The following is a 27894-nucleotide window of genomic DNA, read 5'->3' as shown; positions in this document are numbered from 1 at the left end:
GTCGAACGTAAACCGGATGCTACTAAGGTCATGTGATTCATCATAAACGTCACCGAAAATGGCAGATCAACCGACTAAGTCAGATATCCAAGCAATTTTCAAACGTCTCCGCTCTGTACCCACAAACAAAGTAAGATAAATGAAAAGTTGGTGATTTCTCAAATCATGGTTTGGGATTTTCTTTTAAAAGGGAAATTGCCGTTATGTGAAGTTGTGATATTTTTTGTCATCTGCTACATTGGATCGTTGGATTTTACAAACGTGTAACTGATTGTAACGGATTGTAACTGATTGAAGTGTTGTTTTTATTGCCAATGCTGTTTATCTGCTCTTGATAACAAATATTCTATCAATCCAACAAAATATACCACTTGCATGTTCTTTCCTCCAGTCATGATCCAGCAACAGATAGAGCAATAGAATCTACTTTTTTTTAGCGAGAGCTCACTTTTATTGAATAGAAATTTGTCATTTTTTTCACATTGACTACTTAAAAAACTTTCATCAAAGCAAATGCTACATTTCAATCTATTAAACTTGGAATTGTAGTCAATACACCTGCTATACAAAATCTTTCAAAGACATATTTGATATGAACTAGTCAGACATTACCGAAAAAACTTGCTTCCATTTGTGGTAAAACAAGACATTCTTTGCTGAACCAGGAACTTTTTAATCATTTAAATTACAAATATGTAGAATATCTTTTTAATCCATTTTATTTGATAAAAGGGAATCTGATATTGAGTAGGCATTGCATGCCTATTAGCAAACACAGCATTTCTTTTGACAAATAATAAGTTTTACTGTAAATGTCAATCAGTTGTAGGCACATGCTTGAACACTACTTAGTCAGCAGTGAACGCTTATGTTGACTATTCATCATTTTTGGAATAAAATTATCATTAAAAATATAAACTTTTATTGAAATAAACAATCTATATATACACACACATGTACATGCACATGTGTTTTGAACTGCAAATGCATTTGTTCATCATTACCTATAATTTTTTTGACACTTTGATTTTAAAGTGAAAGGGATGAATTTCATTACATGTGACATTCTCATAATGTAAACTACTTTAAATCCCCATTTGCTCTTTAAGTTAGATTTTTAAATATTCAAGAATACATTTTAGTTTTTAAGATAGTTATTGGTGACACTTATTGATATTTTACATTCTTTCCATGATATATCACTCAATGCTTCTCTTACACTTAAGCCATATATGCCTTCCTCTTATTAGTCCAACTTCCAAGTTTCCTCAGACCAAGCAACTCCCTTTTTTTATTTGGATAATTAACCTTACATAATATGAGAGAGATTAAACCTGAAAAGCTTCAAAGGAAACAAATTCATACCACCTTTCATTTTGTCAGCCCTCTGTAATTATTCTAATTACTTTCCAATGTGGTTAAAATCTTCCTGATATACAGTTTGAAATGTTCTAATACACTCTCCAAATTATCATGGTGCAAAATTACTTTTGGCCAATTAGTCTAGCATTCATAAGGAATCCTTTGTAAGATTAATAACATAATTTTTTTTAACATTTGTGTACCATCATACTGTTGACTGTTTTGGTTATCCCTGTCTTGGATAAAGCTACAATTCAATTTGTTTTTAATCACCGAAGCTAGGGAATTTTTTCTGATTTTATGGTTTGGTTCTCAATCACATTTACAATAATTTCTAATATTGCACAGAAATAGAGTTGCCATGATGCAATGTTTAAGCTCGCTAACGAAGGTGCAAACCAGATATATCATATTGATACTCAATCTCAAATTTTCACATTTTTCTCATGTACCTATGTGTAATTAAAAGATTCAAATTATTTAACAGACCAAGGTAATTTTTACCAGACATCTTGAATGTCCTGTGAATTTTGTATTCACTCATAAGTGGTTACAGTCCAGTTGTTAAGGGACTTGTCCAGGTTTCTTCTTATCTAATTCTTAAATTATACTTTTTGGACTGATTTGATGAAGGAGAAAATCGCTTTGTTCCAAAAATATTTGTTATATTTTATCGAGGACTTTATATTTCTACATTCATATAGTCCCTCATTTTAAAACATGTTTATCTTTGCACTTTGTGGTCTTATGTTAAATTTATCTTAAGAAATAATCTGACTTTTAAGTTGACTTAGTCGTCTTCTTGCACTTGTAATTTCGGTACTTCACATTCGCGTATGATTTGCACAATTATATATTACTACACAACCTTATGCTGCAGATAAGTGCCATAGAATCTTCATTTTTATCTTAATACTAGATCAAAATGTACCTCTCAAATACCATACACATGTGTTCTATGTGTATTTTTTACTTGTATTAGAACAGGAAGTTTACATTAGAAGACAAAATGATTGGTTAGCATTGAACTTTCTGTAATATTACTAATATAAATGTTACGTCTCAGACTCAGAAGTTGCCATTTGTTAAATCTGGTTCCCTGGTCAATTTCATAAGCAATTCAAAGATGGCTAAAATTTGAGAGAAACTTGTGGAACGAAAACATTACCCACACTTCCTAGTTAACAGTTGTTTTGATTGAGGAAAGAGTTATCTAGGGAACATAGCCATGACTGTGTTTACCTTCGACCTAATGATATTAGTTTTGAATGGCTCAATGATATATTTACATTTGATTGACATGTCCAATGAAAATTATTTGAAGGAATAACTTTTTAAATGAGTTGTGAGTAGGGTTTAGTCGTAAATTAGTTATGGTCAAAATTTTAACTCAGGCCAGATGTGAATGGAGTGGATGCTGCAGCATGTTGCTGACTAACATTCTGGTACATTCCACCAAGGGTATTTATACCGGTTAAGTTAACTTGTAAAGTTAGAGCTTTTGACATTTTGGCAAGAGATGTGCATGAATGGAAATTTGGCTTTTAATGAGGAAGTACATGTAGCACTTTAGAATACTAATTCTGGTCAGTTTTGTAGCATTATGTAAGTTAGGCGATTTACCACTGCAGTATTTGTCAGAGTGGGGTGTCTTGTCTCCAGTGATCAAATTTAAGGGAAAATACTTGCTAAATGCAAGTTGAAATTCAATTTTGCTAGTAGAAATTATTTCCACTTGCTAAAATTTGCTAGTGGCAATATATACAACTTTATATATGAAGTCCAGAAATAACCCAAAATAACTTAAATTTAGCAAGTGTAAATTTTCAGTACTTGCTAAATTTAGCTAGTGGGAAAAATTCTGAAATTCAATCCCTGGTCTCCAGTTATTACATGTCCCTATTTTTCTATTTGTTGATTGGTTTTGTACAACATTGAACTACTAGCAATAATATATTCATGAATCCCAATTAATATTGTAGCAATGTTTTGATTGTGGCAGTAACAACCCAACATGGGCTAGTGTAACATATGGTGTTTTCCTCTGCATTGATTGTTCTGCAGTCCACAGATCTCTAGGTGTTCACATTACATTCATCAGATCTACACAGCTAGATACCAGTTGGACATGGATCCAGCTAAGAGCAATGCAAGTTGGTGGAAATGCAAATGCTGTAAGTTTTAAATCGAGAGTTATTCATTGTGTCTAGTCTTCATGGTTTAGCAGTATTCCAAAAACTACATGTACATGATTTTTTTACAACAGTATCAATGTTTGAAATCACAGTAGACATTACTTGAAATGCTTCATTCAATTAACAAGTAACTGATGTATATTTTGATAAAAGTGGTTAGGCTTAAAACTGCTTTAAAATTATTGCTAGAATCTTTCTTTTTTATAAATAATATCCATGACTGAAGTTCTTAAGTCAGTGCAATGATATTGCCTATGTATCGCAATATACAATGTACATGTACATCAGGGGCTGCTCTGGCTTCCAAAATCCTGTCGCCAGAAAATCGCCAGCTGCAATTTTTTGTCACCAGTTTTCAGATATAAGAGCCAAAGGGTGCCAAAAAAAAAAAAGTGTAAGTCCACTGATGAATTATCTTTGTCAATTCATCAAAATAACCTCTCCATTCATGACATACATGTACCCAAGATGAATTATTAAAGCAGGTCTTTATCTCTAGTCTGTCACTTTCATATGCATAAAATAATAAAGTACTACTCCAGAAACAGGTATTTTACTTCTATCAAAGACTTTTTATTACTATTCTCATATAGTCAATGATTTTTAAACATGTTCACCTTTGTCCTTTATCGTCTAATTTATATAATACAATATATTTTTTTTTAAACAAACTTGATTCTTTTTTCAAGTGATAAAATTTCTGTCAAACTACATTTTGTACCATGGACCATTAACTGTGTCCCAGTTTAATTAACTTGATATCTGAATAGCATTTCCTTAACTAGATTTTGGGAATCCCCATTCTATTTGTTTACTGATTTTCCCGCCAAAAAAGTCACATGGCAAAAGTGTAAACAAATATTGTCCATTTTCTTTTACCAATTCATTCAATTCGAAGTATTTAGACTTTTCCTGATGGGATAATCATTGTTAATTGGATTTAATTCATTCTGTTATTACGTAAGTCTGTTTCTGAATGTATTACATGGTTAAACAGGGGTGTGAAACTTGTGTGTAGCCACATGCACATGGCCTTAATTGTGTTTACCTTTGACCAGATGATGAGAGTTTTGATTGGCTCAATAATACATTTACATTTGATTGACACCTCCTATGAGGATATTGTCAGTTACAGTCGCCTGGTCTAATTACCATTAATTGCCTTCAGTCATGAATTGGTCATAGTCAATTAACTCTGACCGGATGTCAACACAAAATTAGAGAGAATATCCGTTGCCGATAAACTTCCTGTCAGTTTTAATATACAAAACCTCGGCGCCAAGAAAATCTCCAACTGGCTATTTTTGTCACCAGATAAAATGAAAAATCGCTAATTGCAACATTTGCGAAGCCCAGCTTGACCCCTGGTACATACAGTTTAACTTCACTTGCTTGAACTCAGAAGGCTCAAACATGTGGGATTTCTTGAACACAATTCAAAGAACCAAAATTTTCTGCTATATAATCCATATAAATAACCTTGGATTTCTTGACCTTAGATTTCTTAAACACTGGAACTGTCTAGTCAATCTGTATGGTAATAAATCCTAGGAGAATAACCCTCATCAACTTGAAATTGTCAGCCATTCTGTCAGCTTGGTTTATAAAAGGTGTGTTTAGGTGTAGTAACTAAGTGTGATGAAAGCTATCATAATTAAATTCTTTTCCAGACACATTTTTTCCGACAGCATGGATGCACATCAACTGATGCTCAACAGAAGTATCATAGCAGAGCTGCTGAATTGTACAAGGGCAAGCTCCATTCCATGGCAACCCAGGCGATGAAACTTCATGGTACAAAGGTTAGAATTGTAGTTACTGAAACTTTAAACATTTTTCCTGATAAACCTATTTTTAAGGAAGTAGACCTTGGGTAAGGGACACAACTCTTACATTGGAATGTTTTGTATTCAGCATTTCACATCAATCTCATATGAGCATCAAAGTAACTTGCATTGATTTCGTTCTGTTTCAGATGTAAGCTTGATAGGCTTTGGTGAAATTTAATATGATACAAACATATCACTGATTTCAAGAGTTATGTCCCTTATCCTAGGTCTACCTCCTTAAATGTAATGTATTTTTCAGTGTAGGGCTAATTACTGCTGTGATACTAGAAAATAAGGGTATAGAGGTCTTTTCAGTTGAATCTAAGATATTGAAGAAAAAATTGATTTGGGTACACTAAGTGTTTTAGGTGTTAAATTTTAAACTAGCACTTGGAGATTTGTTTGGTTTATTTTTTACACAGAGGTCTCGAAAATCTCTTGAGATTAATAATAAAAACATAGTTCTTGACAGTTTATTTTAATGCATTAGCAGGTTTTATAGGGTTTTCTACACTCTGAATCACCTCTGCCATAGGCAGTTTCAAATTTTATATGAGCTGGTACTTAATAAAATATGTTTTCTATTTTTAGCTTCATATTGACAGTCCACATGATCCTACATCTCCAGTCAACAAGGAAATAGATTTCTTTGATGCCCACACTGATGATAATTTTGCATCAGATATACAGGAAAGTCAGAAACTAACTCATACATCTGAACCACAACCTATCAAGAATGGTAGTCTGAACAAAACAGAAAATATAGGTAACCTTTAATTTTCTCATTTATGATATTTGTATGGAAGCATAGTGTGATTAAAAACTTTCAAGTGTGAAGACTTTTATCAATATATTCATATTGCAAAACTGCTTTTCTTACTGTATTTATTTCCTCACCTACTTCTGTAAGTCAAATCAAAGTTTGTTGATTGATTTCATGGAACGTTCTCAAAGTCACATTATAAACTGAAACAGTATCACTGTATGTGTACATTTAGAAGTCTATTTTCAAGATAACAATTTCAGTTTTGTTTCATTTTTTTCACGTGTATTTGAATTATAAGTTTTTCATTTTGGTTGTTGAAACTTTGACTACTAATATTCCAGACGCTAATTCTGGAGATGAAGGTAATACATCAGTTGGGCCTTTGCTTGTTTCTTGGTGTACAATGTTTTCCAGACTGTTGATAGCTTTTCTTTTACATATGTATTTCTTTTAACTGGCCAGAGTAATGTTTCCTGTGTTTTAAAAAGCATTTTGAGTGAAAATAGTTCAATATTTCATTCTAACTTTTATGAGGTTAAAAAACTGAAAGCCGCAAAAAATTGTTAAGAAATGATCTGAAAAAAGTAGAGGTAATGGATAAAGGTTATTAGAATGCAGGAATGTCTATTCTTGGTTACAAGGGTTGTACATCTATAAATTAGCAGGGATTTACATGTATATAGGTGCATTCCTCTTTTCAGGTAAATTATTTTAAAATAATTTGTAAATTTACTGAAAATTTTTGTTTTTTTCCAAGATAATGTCATGTAGTGGTATGTTTTAGAGTGTTTTTAAGTCAAAAGAAAAAAAAAATGTTGTAGTAAAAACATAATTTTTTAAAGTTGATTTTAATTTACTTTTTATTTAAATTTGATGTAATGTTTAAATGTGGGTTGTTACACTCTCTGATAGGGATATTCTGTTTAAATTTCAATTATATGTTCAACACTTTTTCTCTACCATTGAATAATTATTTTCATGCCTATGTCAAAGAATGGAAACATGTTTTTTTTTTACAAAAATCTCACTACACAGGGGTTGAAAATTCCTAAAACCTGACGCCCGGGACTAAAAAGATTGAACCTCAGACTGCCGTTTTTCAATGAAATAAGTCTGTCAGGCATGGCAAATCTAAAAAAATAAAAACTCTTTTTTGAAAGATTTTGTTGTCATTATTTGGACCATGTTTCTCGATCTATTCCCTGACCTTTAAATACTTATAACTTTATTTTTAGAATGGATATTCACTAATTTATTCTATTGATTAGTCATTCTCAAGTCTGAATCACACCTGCACTTGATCAGATACATTATTTGACATGCTGGAATGTTAACGATCAACTTTTGCTGAAAAAAATTTGAGGAAAATATCATTGCTCAATTACAATTTCAATTTCACGGTTAAAAAAAATGCAGAAACGGAATGCTGATGACAAGGCATCAGACCCGGAGACAGAATCAATTGACACTGGGTCTTCTTCCCTGCAAACATAGAAATATACATAAGAATATCAGATAACAATATTGCATTTATATATCTTACAATTGGGACTTTGTTCGGGCATAGTGTACAAAAGATGGAAAGGTCCAGGGCTCTGGTCTTCCCAAAACAATTTTCAACCCCTGCTACAAACAGAAAAAAAAAATGAATTGTATTATCAATGGCCCTCTAGTTAAACCTGTAGCATTATAATTTCCAAAATACAATAACTTAAAATGGTGTTGGAAATGATTTTCTGTTTGGAAGTTATAGTAGAGCTTAAACTTGGAAGTGTGAGATCAAGAAAAGTCTGCTACTAGGATTTGACATTAACTTTTCTCACTAGGTAGCCCACAGGACTATCTGATAGATAATTAAGGTAGTCGTCAAAATTTTTTGTGTGGTCCTTTCTTTACTGGGATTAATACAATTTTAAGTATTAATTTGATAGCCCAAAGGACCACCAATTAAAATTCCATGGTAGTCCTCTCACAAATTAGGTAGGCACACGACTACCAGATTATGGTTAGTGTCAAACCCTGCTACTACATGTATATACTATTTCTTTACCCTGAACTCTTTTGGTTTTTTGGGGCTAGGGATTTTCTTATTTGCTCAATTGTTTTGATTTGTTTGATGTGTTAATTAATAATAAAACCAATGTTTTATTCTTATCAGATCCCAATGAAGGACCCAGTGTAGACCATGCTCTTAGTATGTCACCAACGCAAGCAGCAGCTCATGCTGAACCCAGAAAGACCTTGATTGGAGCTAAGAAAACAGGAGGGGCAAAGAAATCGGTAAGTTAAATCAATTAACTCATTAAACAATCTGGAAACCCCTAGGAAGGTGGAAAATTTTAAAGATTTTTTTCTCAAATGGAGTGTATTTTTAATTTAATTTTTACTGGAGAAAATTTTTTTTATATTTTCCAATAATTGTAAATTCTTCCACATACAAAATAACTCTCTACATTTAAGTACAGACGATCATTTTAAATCTTAATTATTTCTCAATTTTTTTTTATTGTAGAAGGGATTTGGTGCCCAGAGAGTCAAAACAGACTTCAAAGAACTTGAAAACAAAGCACAGATGTTAGACAAAGAAAGAGAAGAGCTAGCCAAAAACCAGGCTATCCAAGAAGCCAAGACGCAAGAAGAGAAAGAAAAACAAATGTTAACAAATATTTTATAATAATTTAATTTCAGAAGTAACACGTTTTCTGATTGAATAAAAAAAAATTGTTCAAATTTTGTAATGTGAATTTGAAGTCATGCTCCTTTTTTACTGATTTATTCCTAAATTTTGATACTAAAAGTAAATTATAATGACCGCTATATTTTTTGAACTATTTGAAATAACGTCAATGCCTGTGGTGCACACTTGAGCAGGTTATTTAGTGTGCACCACGTGATTGAGGTTATTTCCTAAAAAAATATAACAGTCATCCTATAAATAGACAGTTTTTATGGCAATCTTATTTTTTGTGGTATTTTGCGGTTATCAACAGACTGCAAAAATTTAAATAGTATATACTATAAATTCAGTTTACCTTAAGTTCCTAGAGATAAGTTTGTAAAGTTCCACTGTTAACTGTTAAATTTTATTCCAAGAATATGAAACAAACTGCACTAATTTTGTTCTGCAAATTTCCGAGTTAAATAGTAATTATGCTAATTTTTTATATAAATGCTACATTTGAATTATATGTTTGGTATTCTTACTCACTTTTAAGAGGAAATGTTACTTGTTTTAAAAATTCAGGCAGGGTCGGAAACTCACTCAAACTCTAGCCAGTCCTGGATACAATTTTTCAATATATTTACTATATAGCTGTATAGATTTTTGCTAAAACTAGCCAGCCCTGCCAAAAAATAACCAGACTAGGGCTAGCGGGCAGGCTACAATTTGTAACTTTGATTTAGGTCACATGGTCAAATTTCAACCAAACTGGTTTGGCATGGTTTGGCCTGATGTGGGTAATTGAAATATACACATGCAAAAGATTTCATAAAAGTGAGAACTGTAAGCAGAAATCAAATAATAATACATTCCTGTTTATCAACTTAACATGGTTGCTATTTTGGCTTTAGCCATCACAGCAAAAGTAAGAAAAATGTTGATCGAAGATAATAAAGGTTTCCTATTAATGACATTTTTGGTTATGAAAACATTGATTTTTACTTTGACAGTGGCAGATGTATCATTTGTTTCAAGCAGTAGTTTCTCATCTTATTTTACTGTGTTGTCAGTGGTGACAAGCTGTTATATAAAATATAAAGTGAAATCTCTGGAAACAGTCAATGGTTTCAACAAGATTTTGGATTTTGTCAGATTTTTGCCATACACAAGTACAAGTTAAAAACTGTATACGTTATGTTTATTCTGCAGGGCTACTATGAGGCTTGCTTACCAAGATATGAGTTTGGAGCGAAAGAAACAAGAAGAAAAACTTAAAAGTGCAGATCCAAAGAAAGCAGAACAGTTTGAAAGACTTGGTATGGGATTTGGTGGACAGAGGTAATAATCAGGTGTTTTCATGTGATTTTACAAAATTCAGAAATTTCAGTTACTTGAACATGATACATCATATGACTTAACTAGAAAAAAATATACTTCAAATTGGGCCATTTACTTTTTGAATTAATTTTTTAAAGTGACATTGTTTTTATCCCAGTATTAGGACTCACAGTTTTAATTTTATAGTTTCAACAGTTGATAGTTTCACTAAATCACAAAATATTATAATTTTTCTTAAAATCAACAAAATGACAATAATAAATGCACATAATTATTTCTAGATTTACAGTGTGTCACCGTGATAGATTTAAGAAATGAAAACTTTTTCAGGTGCCAACAAGAGTTCCCCTGTTGTCATTACCATAAACATAAAAATCAGCATTATAAAAACTTTAATAAATTGGCTATAAAATTGCACTTTAATTCACCCGACCTTTTAAGAAAAAAATAACAGTTACATAGTACCATGATATAAACTTGCTAATATTTAACAGGATGTCCTACGAAGATCTGACAGTGCTTGGCACAAGCTAAATTTTGTTTCAAAACCTGAGACGCCCGAACATCAGAAAAGATGTCAACTTTCGTCATTTGTTAATGTGGTTCATAAGTGTCCCTTGTCTCTCGATTTTTATGTAGATTAGACCATTGGTTTTCCCATTTGGATAGGTTTACACTAGTAATATATAGCTTACTTTTCGGTGTGATCCAATGCTCCGTGTTGTAGATCGTACTTAGTCTTATTATTATGGTTTATATTTAAAAAATAAATTGTGACTGGAATGGAGAGTTGTCTCATTGGCACTCAATGACTCATATCACATCTTCTTTTATCTATTCAGTGTGTCTGAATTATCATCAAAGCAACTCTTCCCCAATTAAACTTCTTTTGAAACTGAATTTGAACAGTTGTTAAATCACTATGTAGTCATTGCATATTGATATCAAGAATAACTCATTCCAAAACTTCAAAATGAAAGGGTATGGGCTATGGAGTGAATGTGTAGGTGACAAAAACACCAAATTATCAAAGAACAGGGCTTTTACTTCTGTTCTTCATCTTAGAAATTGTCAGAGAGTCTACAACAATGGACAAAATTTCCATACCCTTAAACAAGATAGCCCCCAGTGTGCAAATGAGCAGAATTTTCCATATGGATAAACATCAATATTACTTTATACTCTCTTGTTCCTCACCTGCACAGAGTGCATGCAAACTTGAGTGGTGCTTAAATACAGCAGATTTCCAGCTGAAAGTGCTAGGTATACAAGAAGAGAAGTTTTCTTGAAATCATTGATCCCCAATAAAACAAATGGATTTTAGGAAACTTCACACAACTATCAAGGCAATCATATGGATACACACAGAAATTTTAACTGGTTAGATGAGATACAAAATAGTTAATGGTAATACACCAGCTTCGTGTACAGTAACTGTTGTACAGTGTGTATCAATAAAACTTCTGCATTATCTTCTATTTCTCTTCACATACCAAATATCATTGACCTGTGATATAAAGTGGTTGTTGAAAATTTGCTATGGACAAATACTCTTGCAATTGCGAATACCAGAAAAGTAATCCCTATATTCTTGCCTTCTTCAAATTTGCTCTTAGGCAAGACAAAAATCAAGATTTAGCTATGCATTGAAAAGAGGATACGTGTGCATAAAAATGAATGTTGGTATATGAAATGATTTTAATGTACGGATATATGAATGCACATGAGGTAAAAGCACTAGTCTATACATGAATATATGTAACATGCAAGAAATAGGCAAAACAGTGAATATATATGTTTTTTAATCCGTGTCTTAGCTAGGCAAAATGGAGGGGCGCAGTATCCTGTAGTAATTAACCCTCAGGTATACCTCAGGTAATTATTGGTGATCATGCAGCTGATCAGGGTTGTCAGATGATGATCATTTACAAGTAGAAATTGGATCCCGATTGGATCTATCACCATTTCATGGACAGCCAATCATTGGTTAATAATTATTTTCTTTTGTACAATTAATTTTTAAAATATTTTCAAGTTGACATGTCTATGTTATGTAGAACCATGGATGTAAACAATTGCTTGTTGTATATGTTTGTTTATTCAATATGTCAGCTATCTCTGTCAGTTCAATTCTTTTTAAAATTTTCTATATTGTCAACAGTACAGGTAATTTTTCAAAAGTTATAGTTACATTAGTTGGAGAAAATAATATGATTTTGAAATTGAATTGGGGCAATATTGAATATGTTTTACATTTCGTGCAACATTTTGCCTCATAGTATGTCATAAATGTTAAGAATCACTTGCCCTTAATCTCCTTTTATGGTGTGATAGTATACTGCTTTAAATTTTACCAAAGTAATGTTAATTTTTGTCTACACATCATTCTTGTATTATTTAATAAGAATACATACATACAAGAAAAGCAAAAAAAATAAAGATATTTCTGACTTAATGGAAACATAAATTTAAAAAAAAACTTCAAATACACCAATGTTCCTTTATGGTTGAAAAAACATGCTACATGTTAAAGTGCCCTCTTCCCTGCACGCCCTCTATTTTGAAGTCCTAGCTAGAACACTGATTATGTGTTAATGAAATGAAGCATTCATGAAATCATGCAATATCCTGCTATTATCTGTATGAAATACGTGTATGTCACATGCAGCTGAAATTTATAAAAAATTAAAGAATCATCATGGGAATACTGTTAACGAATATTTATGAATTTTAATATACAGGTAAATGAACGCAAGCAGTAAAAGTGCTAGTCTATACATCAATATGTGCAACATGCAAGTGATAGGCAAAACTACAGAATATTTATAAATGAAATGAAGCATTCATGAAATCATGCTATATCTTGCTATTATCTGTATGAAATGTCTCACAGCTGAATTATATAAAAAAGTAATGTATCACCATGGGATACTGTTAAAAAATATTTAAAAATTTTTATTTGCTTCTGTAGGTGCCTATAAAACTTGGGTTTTCACCTCTATGGGTGGGTAGGAGTGGAAAAATATCGCTTCTATGGGAGGTTACCCCAATTTTCAAGTGTACCTCCTTAAATGTATGAACTGTGTTCTGATCTGTGACATCCATTTCATAGGATCTGCATGGTTTCTACATGAACAGTTTCTTAAGTGTCAAAATATCACCAAATGTGTTAACCCATTTATGCTGCAAATCACTCGTTCTTACACATGTAGAATATCAAAACAAATATAAAAGTCACCAAAAATGTATTTTTTTAATTATTTGATATCATTAAATACTAATTCTATTAAAAATTAATTCTGAATTATAATGTTAATTTTTCAGAGGTTTCAGCCATTCAGCCATGACGGACATGCAGACAATAAACCAGGAAACTCCAGATAATGACAGAAGCTCCCGTCTGGACAAATACACAAGACCTTCACGATCACGCAACTTCTTTGAAGATGAACTAGACGATATGGGATATTCTGGAAACAAGTATGAAATTTAAATTCTAGCAAGTGATTATTAATTAGAATAATAGATAAAGTGGGAAAAATATTAGAAAATATTGCTTATGGTGTATATTTACTAAAGATAGATACTCTATGTTATAAAACATGAATGAAGTTTTATAAGCATGACTACAGTGTTGCATTGTGGTTATGGCATCTGGTGTGTATTGATTCTTTGGGTACAAATGTAAACAATAATCATCAATATGTTTGCAAACATAACTGATTACACTTTATTTAACAATTAACTTCTAGCTGAAGAGTTTTTTTTTCAGAGTTATCTTTCTTGGTATAAAAATGTAAACTTGAATAAAACCAGTATAGGAATGGAAATGCAACATGAATTACTAAGACAGTAAATGGTTGACTGATCATTCTTTTATATAGCCATTAAAACTTTTTAATTTCATGAAGTGTACTGTTCTTCATCTCATATTTCATGCTTGAAGACAAACAAAAATTCTGAATACTCATAACTTTACAGAAAAGACAGTTACTTTGACAATGACAACAGTTGGGGATCTAAGGAGAGTAGTTGGGGAAACAAAGAGAGCAGCTGGGGGAGTAGTAATAAATCTGGCAGCTGGGATATCGATCGATTCAGTGAAAAAACTAGCTTTACAGAAACTGTTCCTTCCAAAAATGAGGATGACAAGTAAGTTAATGACTAGCAATCTGTTTTTTGTGGGAGTTGGTAAGTGTAAATTCTATATTAACGTCGCAATACATTCTCCCACTGTGGTAACAGTCCACATTTCCACACAACTGAAAAAAAAAAGATATGTTATTCTAAATTTCTTAACCATGATTACTTCAACCAGAGTTAATAGATTTTATGATGTCACAAACAGTGATATTCTCATACATTTTGTTTTTAATTTTTGGAGCACTTAGGGCCAGAACTTTTAATAATGGGAAAATAAGCTGATAGCTTTTTAAGCTCACCTGTCCGAAGACCATGTGAGCTATTGCCATTACTGGGCGTTCATCATGAACAATTTTTCAAAACTCTTCTCCTCTGACACTACTTGACCATTTGGAACCAAACTTGGTATGAATGTTCCTTAAGGTATCCTGCATAGAACCAGTGTGGGGATTTTTGATCTGTTGAAAAACATGGACACAGTTACTAAATATAGAACATAGGGGTGAGACAGTAGTTTTTTTCGCATATATCAACAAAACCGTTAGTGAAAGTTTAGCAAAATTCTTTCAATAGCTGTAATGATCCTTTTTATAAGTCTACAAAAGTCTTCAGGGATAAAAGTTGTCAGACAACTCCTTGGAAAGGAAAGGGCAAAATTCAACCAGGTGAGTGAGTCAGGCTCCTGGGAGCCTCTTGTTTAAATTCAAATACTTTAAAGCAAATAAAAAATAATACATTACAGTCTTTACAAAGAAGTTTTCCAACTTGACTATCTGAAACCCAAAATTTACCTTTTTTCCTATATATAAGCAGTCAAAAATTCAAAAATGTCTGTCTGACTTGACTGATTATTAGTCTGACACGTCTGTCAGTCAGAAGGTTTTTCATAATGACTGACATAAATGGTTCTTTTTTTTTTTAGACCCAGTAGAAGCAGAAAAACATATGACTATAGCTCATCAGGTGATGCACAGAAAAAATTTGGAAATGCCAAGTCAATTTCATCTGATCAGTTCTTTGGACCTAGAGATACAGATGTACGGTTTGATAGTAAAACATAAATGCTTTCATATTTATGAATTCAATGTAAAAACTACTAAACATGTGTTCTTAGGGGAAAAAAAATACATTTACAATATATATGTCAATTTGGACTAATTTTTACTACTATTTATATTGGTAATTATGGTGTGTGCCAAATTTTGTGTGATTTGTTCTATGAAAAGGGAAATTCAGTTTTTCACAATTCTTTCACAATTTATGTGATAAATATCTGGATTTATATTGTGCAGGCTTTTATTTTCGTGATTTCCCAAACCTCGGGAATAGAGCAAAAATTAGAACCTTACAAAAATTTCCTGCTATATGGTGTGTTTGCAATGGACTAATAAGTTAGAAAAATGGAACCCACAAAATTATTTCTTTTACACCAAGAAACACTATTTTCCAGATAATTGATATCCATAAATATATTCATTTAACAGAATCCATGAAAATTACTAGGATTAAGATAGATGTCTTTTAAAACTTATTTTACATAATAAAGATACCTTTTGTTTTATAAATCTTTGAATGAGCCAATTTTGAACTCAGAATGCATAATTTTCAACTTTTTTTTTCTGAACTGTAAAGCCCCATGCAGGTCCGGATGTTAAAAGAATAGGCCTTCAGCAGTGCTAAGCTTGTGGTAAAAGGCGACTAAATAGTGCTCAGAACCCTAGCCGGGGGCTAGGGCACTTTGCCCACAGAGCAACTGAGATGTGTGCCCCAGGTGGTGGAATGGGGTACCCCTGGCGTGTTACATGCTGGGGTTGTCAGGCTATAATATGGAAAACCTGACCGCAAACCAGTGGTGCACCATGTTGGGAAAGATGCCACGTTCCTCGCACGTTAAAGAACCTTACTGTGGTATTCTCTCGGAGTAGGAACCATAGGGCTCCGCCACAGGAGGCTAAATTGCCCGATCCTACTCACCTCTTTCTACTTCCAGTGGCAATCAAAATTTGTCGACCCCATTGTCCTTGTGTCCCATCCCTTTTTCATTTTATCATTTCATGTTCATTTTATCATCAATTTCATGTTCATTGTCTGAATATAACTGAAATATTGCTGCTCTGACGTTAAACCCCAACAAACAAACTGAACTGTATATATACATTAAAATGTGAGCAAAGAAAAATGCACATAAAATATAGGTTTGCAGGGAACGTTTTCAAAATAAAACAGTAAATATCTCTCTGATCATTTTGTTTCCATGGCTAAATATTATCACATTTATGCATTGATATGTATTTTTTTCAGTTTGAAACCAAACAGAACTTACAAAAATTCGAAGGAAGCAGTAGTATATCTAGTGCAGATTTGTTTGGTGGGGACAATTCATCTAAAAATAGATCTTATAATAGTGGACCTGATTTACAAGAAATAAAGGACGGTGTACGACAAGGAGTTACTAAAGTAGCAGGCAGAATATCCTCTATAGCTAGTGGTGTAATGACTTCTTTACAGGTAGGTTGATGGAGAGCTATGTTCTCTCTGTTAGTATACATTAGATAGAGTTACTACAGCCCACATAATTTGTCAGGGGATGTAAGAGTTACCTTTCTTTGTACATTTTTAAGTTAGAAATAATTTATGTGTTATTCATGTGCTATTAACCATTAGTTTGTGAAATTTGTCGACAAAAATGGTATAACAGTTCTATTAAGCTCTTTTATTATGTAAGTTTCATGATAGTAGCAGTCTTTATGAAAATCAGACAGGAGGTAATTCATGTATGTCAATGGAATTCACTTTTATTTCTCATTCAGTAATGGTTACAAAACACAAAAACAGTCTTAGTTTATCTTTTGGTTCTTACACATTTGAGAAAAAAATTAAATAGATTGAGTCTGAAATTAGCTCTTTGCTAGAGTTATCATTCTTGATTTACTTGATTTTGGTTGGAGTTGAATGTATGTTTTTTTCTCAAAAGTACAGATCTAAATACAGAAGCTACTATCATTTCATTAAAATATAGCATACATAGGATAAAAAAAGAAAGTACAGTTTGTTGTTGTCTTTTTTTACACCATGAATCTCCTCTACCATTAACAATGTCTGAATTTCATATGGACAGGTACTTAATTATTATGAACCTTAATTTCTGTTTTTTAAGGAAATACTCCATTTATAATTTTACTTTCTTTTTTTTTAATTTGGACAATAAATGCAGCTAACATTTTTGAATAATTATAGAAAGGTCATGCTTGTCTTTTATCATACACTTCAAAGTAACTACAGCACCTATGCCATAGAACTGCACTTTTACTGGTTTAGTGCATGAACATGAATTTATGACTTTTTAATTAGGTCAATACATTTAAGTTCTGCAAATAGAAGTGGATAGCATTATTCTCCATTCACTATAGTAAAATCTAAGTCTTCAACTTTGATGAGCATGTCAAAATCTAAGGTTTATCATAGAGAGTGGAAATATTATTCATTTCAAGACTATTGGTTCTTAAAAATAAGGAAATGGTTGGAAGCCTTGCAAAATTGTTATCATGACCCTATAGTCATAAAGGGGTTTACATATTTAATCATGCTCGGAGAATATGAGAAACAATTGAAACACTTAAAAACAGTCGCCTTCTTAAGAAACTTTTTTGTTATTTAATCTGACTGGTTATCATTTGTTTTTGTTACGTTATGATAATAAGATGACATTTTACTCTGTGACATCAAACTAGTCACAATAACCCAAGTATGAAGAACCATCTTATTGTGTGGAACTTTGCCACTTCATTTTGATGAGCTATAACCTTAATATAAATTTAAAAAATGATCTTTTAAAAGTTGCTTTAATATCTGATTTGTTTGTAAAAACTGCCAAGAAGGACCAAACAAAATTAGTGTCCCTGCAGGTTTCCAAAAGACAACTCCATGCCAGGAAAGGGCACTCTAGCAAGTTAAAAGCAAATTTTAGGCACATCGTGCAAGCATGAACTTCTAATTTATGGGAAATTGGCAGAAAAGTCCATGACACTTATGAAACTCATCAAAAAGGGCAGTGTACTTGCAATTATCCAAAACTGTCTGTAGGGAACACTTAAAAGCATAATTTTGTATTAAATAATTTGTAATAACATAGATTCACTGGTTTTTCTTTCAGAGAAAATCTTAGTGTTCTACGTAGGTGAAATGATTCACTTATCTATTATTTTAAAACAAGCTTTGCATGTAAACAACAGCGGTGTTTTGCTAAAGCTTCTTTCATTGTGGTACCTATTTAAATGTTTTTCATTCATCATGGTTGTTTGTCAGGCCAACCTAAAAATTTCTTTGTTTGATGCTGTCGACTCAGTTGTTTTAAAATGGGGTAAATTAAGAGTAAGCGAAATTAGTTCTTTAAAAAATTAATGGGGATTTGAATTCCAAAGCAATGAGAATCTAAACACAGAGTTTGTGAAAACAGTTGTTTTTCTTGGTCCTGATTGACACATTACTTGTTCAGGACCAACAATATTTGTGAAATTTGCAATGGGGCTGACAGACTTACAAGATTTTTTTCAAGGACCACCTAGGGTATATCAGTTATCACAAACTCTGTTAACTAAGTGAAGAAAAATTTTGTAAATTCAGAATTTGTTTTAGGTATTTTTATTGTTATATAATTGTGATTGAGTTGCAATTGTGATAATAATAATGATTGAAAAGTTTAGAGTCCAAAGTTACAAAAAAGCTAAGTATAATCTTAAGCAGTAATTTCTTAATTTACAGTTACAAAAATAATTAAAAGAAAAAAAAACTATTAAAATAATTTGAGTAATTATACATCTCTCAAGTAAAATGATAATCTATCAAAATATTCTTTGGGTGGGAGACACCATCAAACAAATAAAACTTTATATTTAGCCTCATTCATGTCTCATCATGGTGTTTGTAATGGGCTGTGCAAAAACTGCGAGAATCTTTTATTTGTCGGGGGAGTGGGGACTAGCCACAGTCCTGGTTCACTTTACACGTCGAAGTTGTGTTTTCCTAAAATTTTCCATTAACTTAAAGTAGATCTTATAAAATTATTGATGTAAATTAATGAATAGAGCTATATTTTAGAGATTTTTTATGATAATATTATTGTGATACATGTAGTGGTATTTTTAGAGATTTTTTTTATGATACTTGTATATAACATTCAATTAGGCAGTACTCATTTTCATTGGAAACTTGAGTTCAATTATTAAGTAGTACCCTTTGTAAGAATCATGCAAATTCTGTAATATGTGATACACCTCAAAAAAAAAGGCTACATATTTTTAGCTCACCTGGCTAAAGGCCATCTGAGCTATTGCCATCACTTGGTGTCCGTCGTTGTTCTATTGTATTTTAGTGACATTTACATAGTTATCTCCCTTAATTTTGAATTCTACACTGCATTCTATACATTTTTTGTCTCCTATGAGCATGGGTTATACAAAAAACCAAATTTAATTTCTGTTTACTTACGCAGTTTAAAAAAAATATCAAAAATAAAGATATGTGGGCTTTTTACCCATGAATCTTATTTTGCATGATTCTTAGCTGGAGTGCTACTTAATACTCCTGGTTCACTCTTTCTGCTTCACTCTTGTGTTTTCTAAATTTTTCAGAAATATGACAACAAGGGAGGCTTTATATTTGCTATTTTATATGAGTATGCATATTTATTGTATCCATACAGTAGAATTGCATTGTGGGAAATAAACTAACAAGCATACAATGTACCTTATACTCTGCTTGTAATAAATAAGATTCTAGTTTTAGGATATATAATTTAGCTTAAAGGCTTTAGAACAGAGAAAGACTAAGCCATAAAAAGTAAAATTTACATTTTTTTTTCTTTCTGACATTTTGGCTGTCAGAAAATTTGGTTAAGGGCTGTTTCAGTATTTAACAATGTCAGTAGCAAAGCTGTGAAATATGTTTATAATAGCTTTCAAAATGTAGTTACCATCTTTATCTAGGTAACCACTACTTGATGTTATTAAGACCACCATTAGTCTGGGTCCAGTATAGGATTGGGGAGAGCTGAAAATAATTTTTACTTTTCAATATTTCCTTGTTCAGCATTGTCATAGCTACATGTATCAAAATATATTCTACATGTATGTGTACACAACCAGCTGAATGAATGATTATGAATACAGTGAAACTTTCAAGGGTAGATTCAAATATTTTTTTTTTTTTAAACGGGGGGAGGTGGTTCCAATCAGAAAAATATTTTTAAAAGGGACAATTCTATGCTATCCGTTGTTCAAGATTAACATAGGGGTATTCATCTCCTGGTACCCTTTATCGGGATATGTCGTCTGCTACAGCATTTTATCAATTATAATTATTATTCTGTAATTGTACTGGCTGATTATGTCTTTTTCCAATGGGGACCTATTCACTAGAAATTAAGAAAAAAAATTTGCATTGTAAATTACAACTGTCCTGTGTGAAATAGAAACACAGGTACATACTCCACAAAAAAAGTTAAGTGCCACTTTTAAATCTAGATTTACTTAAATTCATATTTCATGTGAAGTGTGTCTTTTTTTTATAAATGCGTGTGTCATTAAATCATTGCATGCTTTATGTGTTATCATTTCAGAACTAAAGGTCCTTAGTTGAAGAAGAATTATAGGTGTGTTATGTGTGTACAAGTGTGTGTGTGTATGTGTGTGAGATGTGTAGACTCTTTCACAAAATTTGCAGAAAATTTACATATTGGAACCCTTTGATATATCCAGAAGAAAAAAAATTTAAAAAAGCTCAAGCCTTCAACTTTTTTAGCTGACCTGGCCAAAAGCCATGTGAGCTATTGCCATCACTTGGCATCTGTTGTTGTCATCGTCATTAACGATTTTTCAAAACTCTTCTCCTCTGACACCACTTGACCAATTGGAACCAAACTTGGTACGAATATTTCTTGGGGTATCGTGCATAGGACTGGTATGGGGATTTTTGATCCATAGAAAAACATGGCAGCCATTACTAAAAATAGAACATAGGGGTCAGACAGTAGTTTTTTGCATATATCTCCAAAAACTGTTAGGTTAAGCCAAATTCTGACTGGGGTACTAGTGTTCAGCATGATGAGATCTATCTGTGGTCAAATTTTCATTTTGATATGTTAAGCCATGTCAGAGTTATTGCCCTTTTTTAACATTTTTTTTTTTTTTTGCTATTTTGAATGTTATTTCTTTCAAAAATCTTCTCCTCTGACACCGCCTGACCGATTGGAGCCAAACTTGGTATGAATGTTCCTTGGGGTATTGTGCATAGAAATGTTGTGCGGATTTTTGATCTGTCGAAAAACATGGCTGTTGTTACTAAAAATAGAGCAAAGGGGTCAGACAACAGTTTTACACAAGTATCTCCAAAACCATTAGTTTTAGCAGAATTATTTCTATACCTGAAATGACCCTTATTATAAGGCCTTCTAAAGTCGTCAGGGATCAAAGTTGTCAGGTGACTCCTGTAAGAGTTATTTCCCTTGAAAGATGAAAAATTACAGGTTTTGTTTTTATCTTTAAAACTAAGGGAAAGAAACTTTCTATTGTTGAAATGATCCTAATGATAGTCCTATCAAAGTCTTCTTGAGTCAAAATTGTTGGACAGCTCCTTGTCAAATTTATTGCCCTTGAAAAAAACTTTAATCAGGTGAGCGATTCAGGCTCCTGGGAGCCTCTTGTTTAAATCATGTGATAAGAAAAATGGTCTAGGGATATATTTATTTATATATATATATATATAAGTAAAATGTTTGAGTAGCATCATCAGCTTTCTGCAAGTTGTTTGAATGAGTCTATTTCAGAATAGCTTTTTCAGTAGTCTTAGAGGATGTGACTTCCATGATTGTTCCATATCTTCAATGTAGTTTCCTAACAGTGTAACTAAGTCAATTCAAGTTTGTAAAGGTCGGATTCTCATCCACTTCTCCAAATATTAAAGGAGACGGAAAAAGAATTTAACGTCTCATAAACATGAGTCGTCTCCCATTTTTCAAGAGTTACCTTTCCCTAAAGCAGCTCTGTTCAATTTCTGGTATGTATTTTTGGGGTTTATAATTATAATAAATTAGAGGAATCAGAATGTTGAAGGTGTTTTCAATTCTTACTGAAGAATTTGACAGGCTTTTTAATTCTAAATCTCAAAGGAAAGATAAAAAATCAGTCAGGCAGTAAAAATATATCGTCTTTTTCCCTTTCAACATAGAATTCTGTCATATAAATGGAATTTCTCCAACTTTTCAGTACATTTGTAAAAAATTCTGAATGATCTACAAAATACACCTGCTAATGAAGGAAAGATAACCTCTGAAAAAAAGTATGAATTAGGGCTGCACTCAGTATGCCATAAGTAGGGAATTCCATTGCTTCTGATATGTGTTGATTGTACAGCTGTAGGACTTTGTAAACCATTTACCCAGTTATTTAAGATAAATTATAATTTATTTAGAATCAACAAAAAGAAAGTAATAGTTATGATTAATGGTTGATTTCACAATAAGATGTAAGTAAAGTAGTAATGATGTCACAACAAAAAATAGCATTTTGACATCATATCTTACTCTTTTGACTTTTTGCGAAATCAGCATGAAAAAACTTTGTAATTCTTTAATACCAAGGCTGTATATACTCTAAAATAGAAATACAAGTGATATATTGAAATCTACTCAAGGGGATGAGGATCTAAATATCAGCTTGAACTTGGCTTAAGTATGATATGCACAGATATGTTACTGCTTGACATATGCAACTACCATCTCATTTTTATATAATATTTTTTACACCCTCTACTTGCAAAGTGGGGGTATATAGTGATAGTGATGTCAGTCTGTTCTTCTGTCCATCTTTCCTTCTTTCCATTACACCAGGGGGACTCATCTCTTATCCATTACTCCTCCTATACCACAGAATAGAATTGAATGAAACTTTCACAGAATCTTTATATATTCCCATTGTGCACCTCCTTTTTTTTAGATTTTTAATCCAAATCAATATGGTTTCAAAAGTTGCATGTTATCAAATGTGGGAGTGGGGGTAACAAGTTATTGAGCATTGCTCAAAGTTTATCTAGTTGTATCAAGTCTTACCTGTTTGTCTCAAGAACAATCTTTTATGAATGATCTACAAAACGTCTGTGTCTGAAACACCTTTGCTCTATTCTTGTGTTAAATCTGGTATGATTAATATTAATAATTTATATTAATTGACTGCCGTCTTTAAACAGAAATGATCAAGCAAGGGTTGTAAGATTATCATATTTAGATTATAAATATTTCATGACTGTAGGATTCAGGGTTACGTACCCTTTGCAGGAGTTGTCTTTTATCAGAACATGTATCTTGAATTGAATGATGCAACAAAACTCACCTTTTGCTCTTTAAAATTTATCAGCCAGTAGGCAACAGAGTCTAGTCTTAAGAGAAAATGGTTTGGCAAAAGAAGCATGGTTTTATCCACCTCTATAAAGAAAAGATAACCCTGTAAAAGGGAGGTAATACCTGTGTGCAGTATTTAGGGACTATCAATCATGAAAATAGATTACTACATAGCATTTTCATTTTTACAGGACCAATATAAAATAGCATCTATCTCAACAGGCACTTTGGGTTTGTTTATTACTGAACCTTATTTGAAAAATCTTGCGCTTTAATATTTTTATCACATTGTTACATAAAATCATGTCTATTTGATAGACATAATACATCACACAGACAAAAATTGGTGATAAATTTATTTGAATTTTGACTTGTATATTACCTAGTAGAGCTACTTGTAGTCTGTCCTTAGTCAAGTATTTTTTAAAGTCATGCTTAGTCTACATGTATTTTATAACAACTTGGTAAGGGATAGTACCAGTAATATTGATTGATTGATTGACAGATTTCATTGAAATGTGTGTGTTAGTGTGTTATGACATTCAAGCGAACAAAAAACTTGGAAAATAAATCTGTTGACTATCAAATATATTGTTGTGTAGTGATAGGGGTTACTGTTGTATATTGTGCAGAGGGGTACCCATCTCTTATGTGTTACTCCTTTTACTCCACTGAATGGAATTTAATGAAATTTTCATAGAATCTTTATTGCTTACTCCCATTGTGCACCTCCTTTCTCATCTTTGATCAAAATCATTTTGTAGGTCAACAGGTGCATGTTAGTAAATAGGGAGTGGGGGTATCAAGTTAGTGAGCATTACCCAGTTTTTCTAGTTTACTTTATAGTCATCTTCCCTAAAATTATTGTTTTTAATTTGTGTGTTCTGTTGGTACATGTGTGTTCATGTTTTGTAGGGTTAATTGTCTTGTTTTTGTTTTTTTAAAGTGTCAGTCTCTGTAAGAATCAGGCAGTGGGTTAAACATGGTATGAAAAAGAAACCACCATTTTGAAAGTTTGATTTGACTATTTGCAGAATCAAGGAAAAAAACATATTTTCCATATCAATTTACTAAATTGAGTTATAATTTCATTGAAATGCACTGTAAATGAACATTTCAAGGGCAGATAACTCTGTAAAAAAATTCATTTTTCTCACATTCTATTGAAAAATTTCTGAGCAAAGCCAGTGATGAAGAGATCAAATAATGGTCTTTTCAAATAAAGGAAGCATCCTCAAGTGAAACTATATTGTTAGATCAGTGAGGTTTTGACATGCATGTTTTTGATTTTTCCCATTTGGCCTGATTCTTACAAAAATTTACACTAAACTTGAATCATTTCTAATGTAATCCTTAGCTAACTAACAATAAGTTTGCTTTTAAACTAATGAGTGCAAAACATATATTATCATGATGCTATGTCTTAGTAGTAGATACAACCTTAAAGTCCTATTTCAATGCCTTTATATTTGTGCAGTATTTTAACCTTCTATTTTTTTATTAACTATTTTCTTCTCTTTGCAGGATAAATATGGAAATTGACAGTTAACAGCCTATTAGTATTTATAAACCTTTGAAACTATGAAAACTATGAAGAGCTAGTATTCTGATTTACAACAAGAAGACACAATAGTACCCTGTCAGCTCACATGCTCTCCTTACTTACAACAGACTGCATACTTTTGAATGAAATCATGGTTGATTCACGATCATAATTATAGAGTTGATCTGATTATATATGAAAAGGGGAAACAAATGTGGATTTCATTCAATGAACTTTGCATGATTTTTTATAATCTGGACAGAGCAAACAAATTTTGGACCACAATTTTTCTTTAAATTGTTTTTTTTTTTTTTTTTGGGGGGGGGGGGGTTTGTGTTAATATTCTGTTTGTTTTAGTACATAGAATTTTGAAACAGAAGGGAAGTATATAAACTGAAATTAATTCCATATAAAATCTGCTTTTTTAAGCAGGATTAAAATGAATTTCTGTGTGATTTAATTCGCCTGGTCTGTCCTGTCTCAAAAGTGTTACCCAATCCATTTCTCTAACCTAAATGAAATTAGGGTAACTTTTTTTTTCAATGCTTTACGATTTTTAAGTTGCAATATAACATAGTAGTTAGAACTGTATTATTAACATTACGGTCAAAATTGCATAATCAACAACCAGACATAAAGAATTTACTTAACTGAAATTCTGAACTCATGATCCACAAAACAATGTCCTTTGTCCACTGTTATAGTAACTGTAAGGTGTATATACATTTTATTTAATGTTTAGGATGTTTTTATTTTATTTTTTTTTTTTTGTTAAAGATGTATCTACTCTATTTGATTTTTTTCATTGGCATTTTTAAGCATTTTATTCATATTTCATATGTCATTGAACTAAGATATTAAATGTATTCAGGGGATGTGAAAAGGTTGAATAAATGTGACTTTTATTTAAATGATTTTGCTTATCTTCAGTATTTTCTAGAGCTACACATCCAAATGTGCTACATATGATAATCATATGCTGGTCAGTTCATATGATTCTTACATGATTCTCATATGTTAATTTTGGCTTGGAAACATATGATTGTGAAAAAAATATGATTATGATATGATAATCATGCATTAATCATATGTAAACTGAACCATATAGCTATCATATGCTCATTACATATGATTATCATATGTTGCTGTGTATTTGGCTGTGAATGACCCCAGACTGTAAACATACTTTTTTCTGTGGTGCATAAAAACACCATCAAATTAATTTATGCTTCATGAATTATGTCAATTTATTTTTGGTAGAAACCTATACATTTATGGTAATTATTCTCAAATACAACTTCAAATCCAGCAAGATTAAAGTATTGTGAAAGTACTTTAATTTGTGGATACCAATTTTCATGGTTTAGAGAAAAAACACTAGTACGTGAATTCATGGTTTTGATGTTTTCAGTATTTACATCAGTGGGATTCTCATTTTCATTGGGAACCAAGTTTCGTAGTTTGGCCTACCCACAAAAACCATGAAAAATCCTGTTGTTATTACTTCTACAACTTTCTCGGGATGGCACCAAGTCAGAAAATACCTTGCTAGACAACCTCTAGCATTGTTCGAGTACCACTATTATAAGTCTTTTTAAAGGAGGCAGACTTAGGGTAAGGGACATAATTCTTGAAATCAGTTATATGTTTGTATCATATTCAATTTCATCAAAATCTTTCAAGCTTTCATTTGAAACAGATTGAAATCAATCCAAGTTACTTGAATGCGTACATGAAATTGATGTCAAATGCTGACTACAAACATTCCAATGATTTAGAAGAGTTGTGTCCCTTACCCTAGGTCTACCGCTTTAGTATTGCTATCTACTTCCATTGTTTTGTGTTACAATTAAAATTATTTGTATACATACATGTATATACTTGTCAGAAATTCAAAGTTTAAAAATCATTGATAAACCCTGAACAAAATACAATACAGTTGATTAGAAAAAGAAGATAATTTTGAATTTATTTTTTGGTATATATGAGTAAAAAAAATATTTATTTGTAGGTGCTTGCACTAAAATGGTTTTATTAAAATGTATGGTATTTTTTGTTTTGTTTTTTTTGTTTTGGTTTTGAACATATTTATGAAATATGTACATTGATTATTTCTTTGGAGACATCTGTTTCAATATCTGAAATATTTGAAATAAAAAAGATGGTCAAACTTGTTTATGTTTTTATTCTTGAAAAGCAGCTAGGAAATACTACACTGCATTCAGTGTCTAACTACTAGGGTAAGGGATGCAACTCTTACAAATCATTGGAATGTTTGTATTCAGCATTTGACATCAGTTTCATGTAAGCATCCAAGTAACTTGGATTGATTTCATTCTATTTCAATTTCTAGACTCAAGATTTAATTTTTAAATGTGATGTGTCAGCCTTGACAAGCATTATAAAATAAGAAAAATTAACTATGGAGAGTGTTGCCATATTCAGTAGGAATTGTAATGACTTCTGAATGTTTGCAAAAGGGAGATAATCCAACTGAAAGTTTAAACATGTAAAAGTTCTTTTAAAGAACAGGTATTCTCGGTTTTAAGGCTTGCACAAAGTATTTTAGTTTAGTTTTTGGAAGTCAATATACTGCCACCGCTCTTTGAAAGCACATGGGTAAATTGGTAAAATCAGATAAGTTGCTTTGTTCAAGTCTACACAT

General features: G+C 31.8%; 1 protein-coding gene across 6 annotated transcripts; it reads left to right on the top strand.

Moving 5' to 3' along the window:
• The first annotated feature begins 30 nt into the window (after window positions 1-30).
• Window positions 31-27403, top strand: LOC148613273 (ADP-ribosylation factor GTPase-activating protein 2-like). 6 transcript variants are annotated; one of them, XM_088586587.1, is made up of 15 exons: window positions 31-130; window positions 3345-3536; window positions 5228-5359; window positions 5978-6152; window positions 6494-6514; window positions 8311-8432; window positions 8665-8807; window positions 10024-10152; window positions 13477-13632; window positions 14134-14304; window positions 15218-15332; window positions 16597-16803; window positions 18449-18468; window positions 20912-20944; window positions 25211-27403. In XM_088586587.1, exons 1-13 carry the CDS (start codon window positions 59-61, stop codon window positions 18458-18460), a joined length of 1647 nt encoding a protein of 548 aa, XP_088442713.1. In that variant the 5' UTR covers window positions 31-58; the 3' UTR covers window positions 18461-18468; window positions 20912-20944; window positions 25211-27403. The 6 variants fall into 6 exon arrangements, with proteins under 6 accessions (XP_088442713.1, XP_088442714.1, XP_088442712.1 ...); XM_088586588.1 differs by lacking the exon at window positions 18449-18468; XM_088586586.1 differs by lacking the exon at window positions 20912-20944.
• Window positions 27404-27894: the final 491 nt, after the last annotated feature.

Source organism: Perna viridis, chromosome 6 (genome assembly GCF_037379345.1).
Source record: "Perna viridis isolate PV_CMFRI_1.1 ecotype Kerala chromosome 6, ASM3737934v1, whole genome shotgun sequence".
Classification (NCBI taxonomy): Eukaryota; Metazoa; Mollusca; class Bivalvia; order Mytilida; family Mytilidae; genus Perna; species Perna viridis.
The sequence above is the reverse complement of the archived record's forward strand: the minus strand, read 5'-3'. Positions and strand labels throughout refer to the sequence as shown.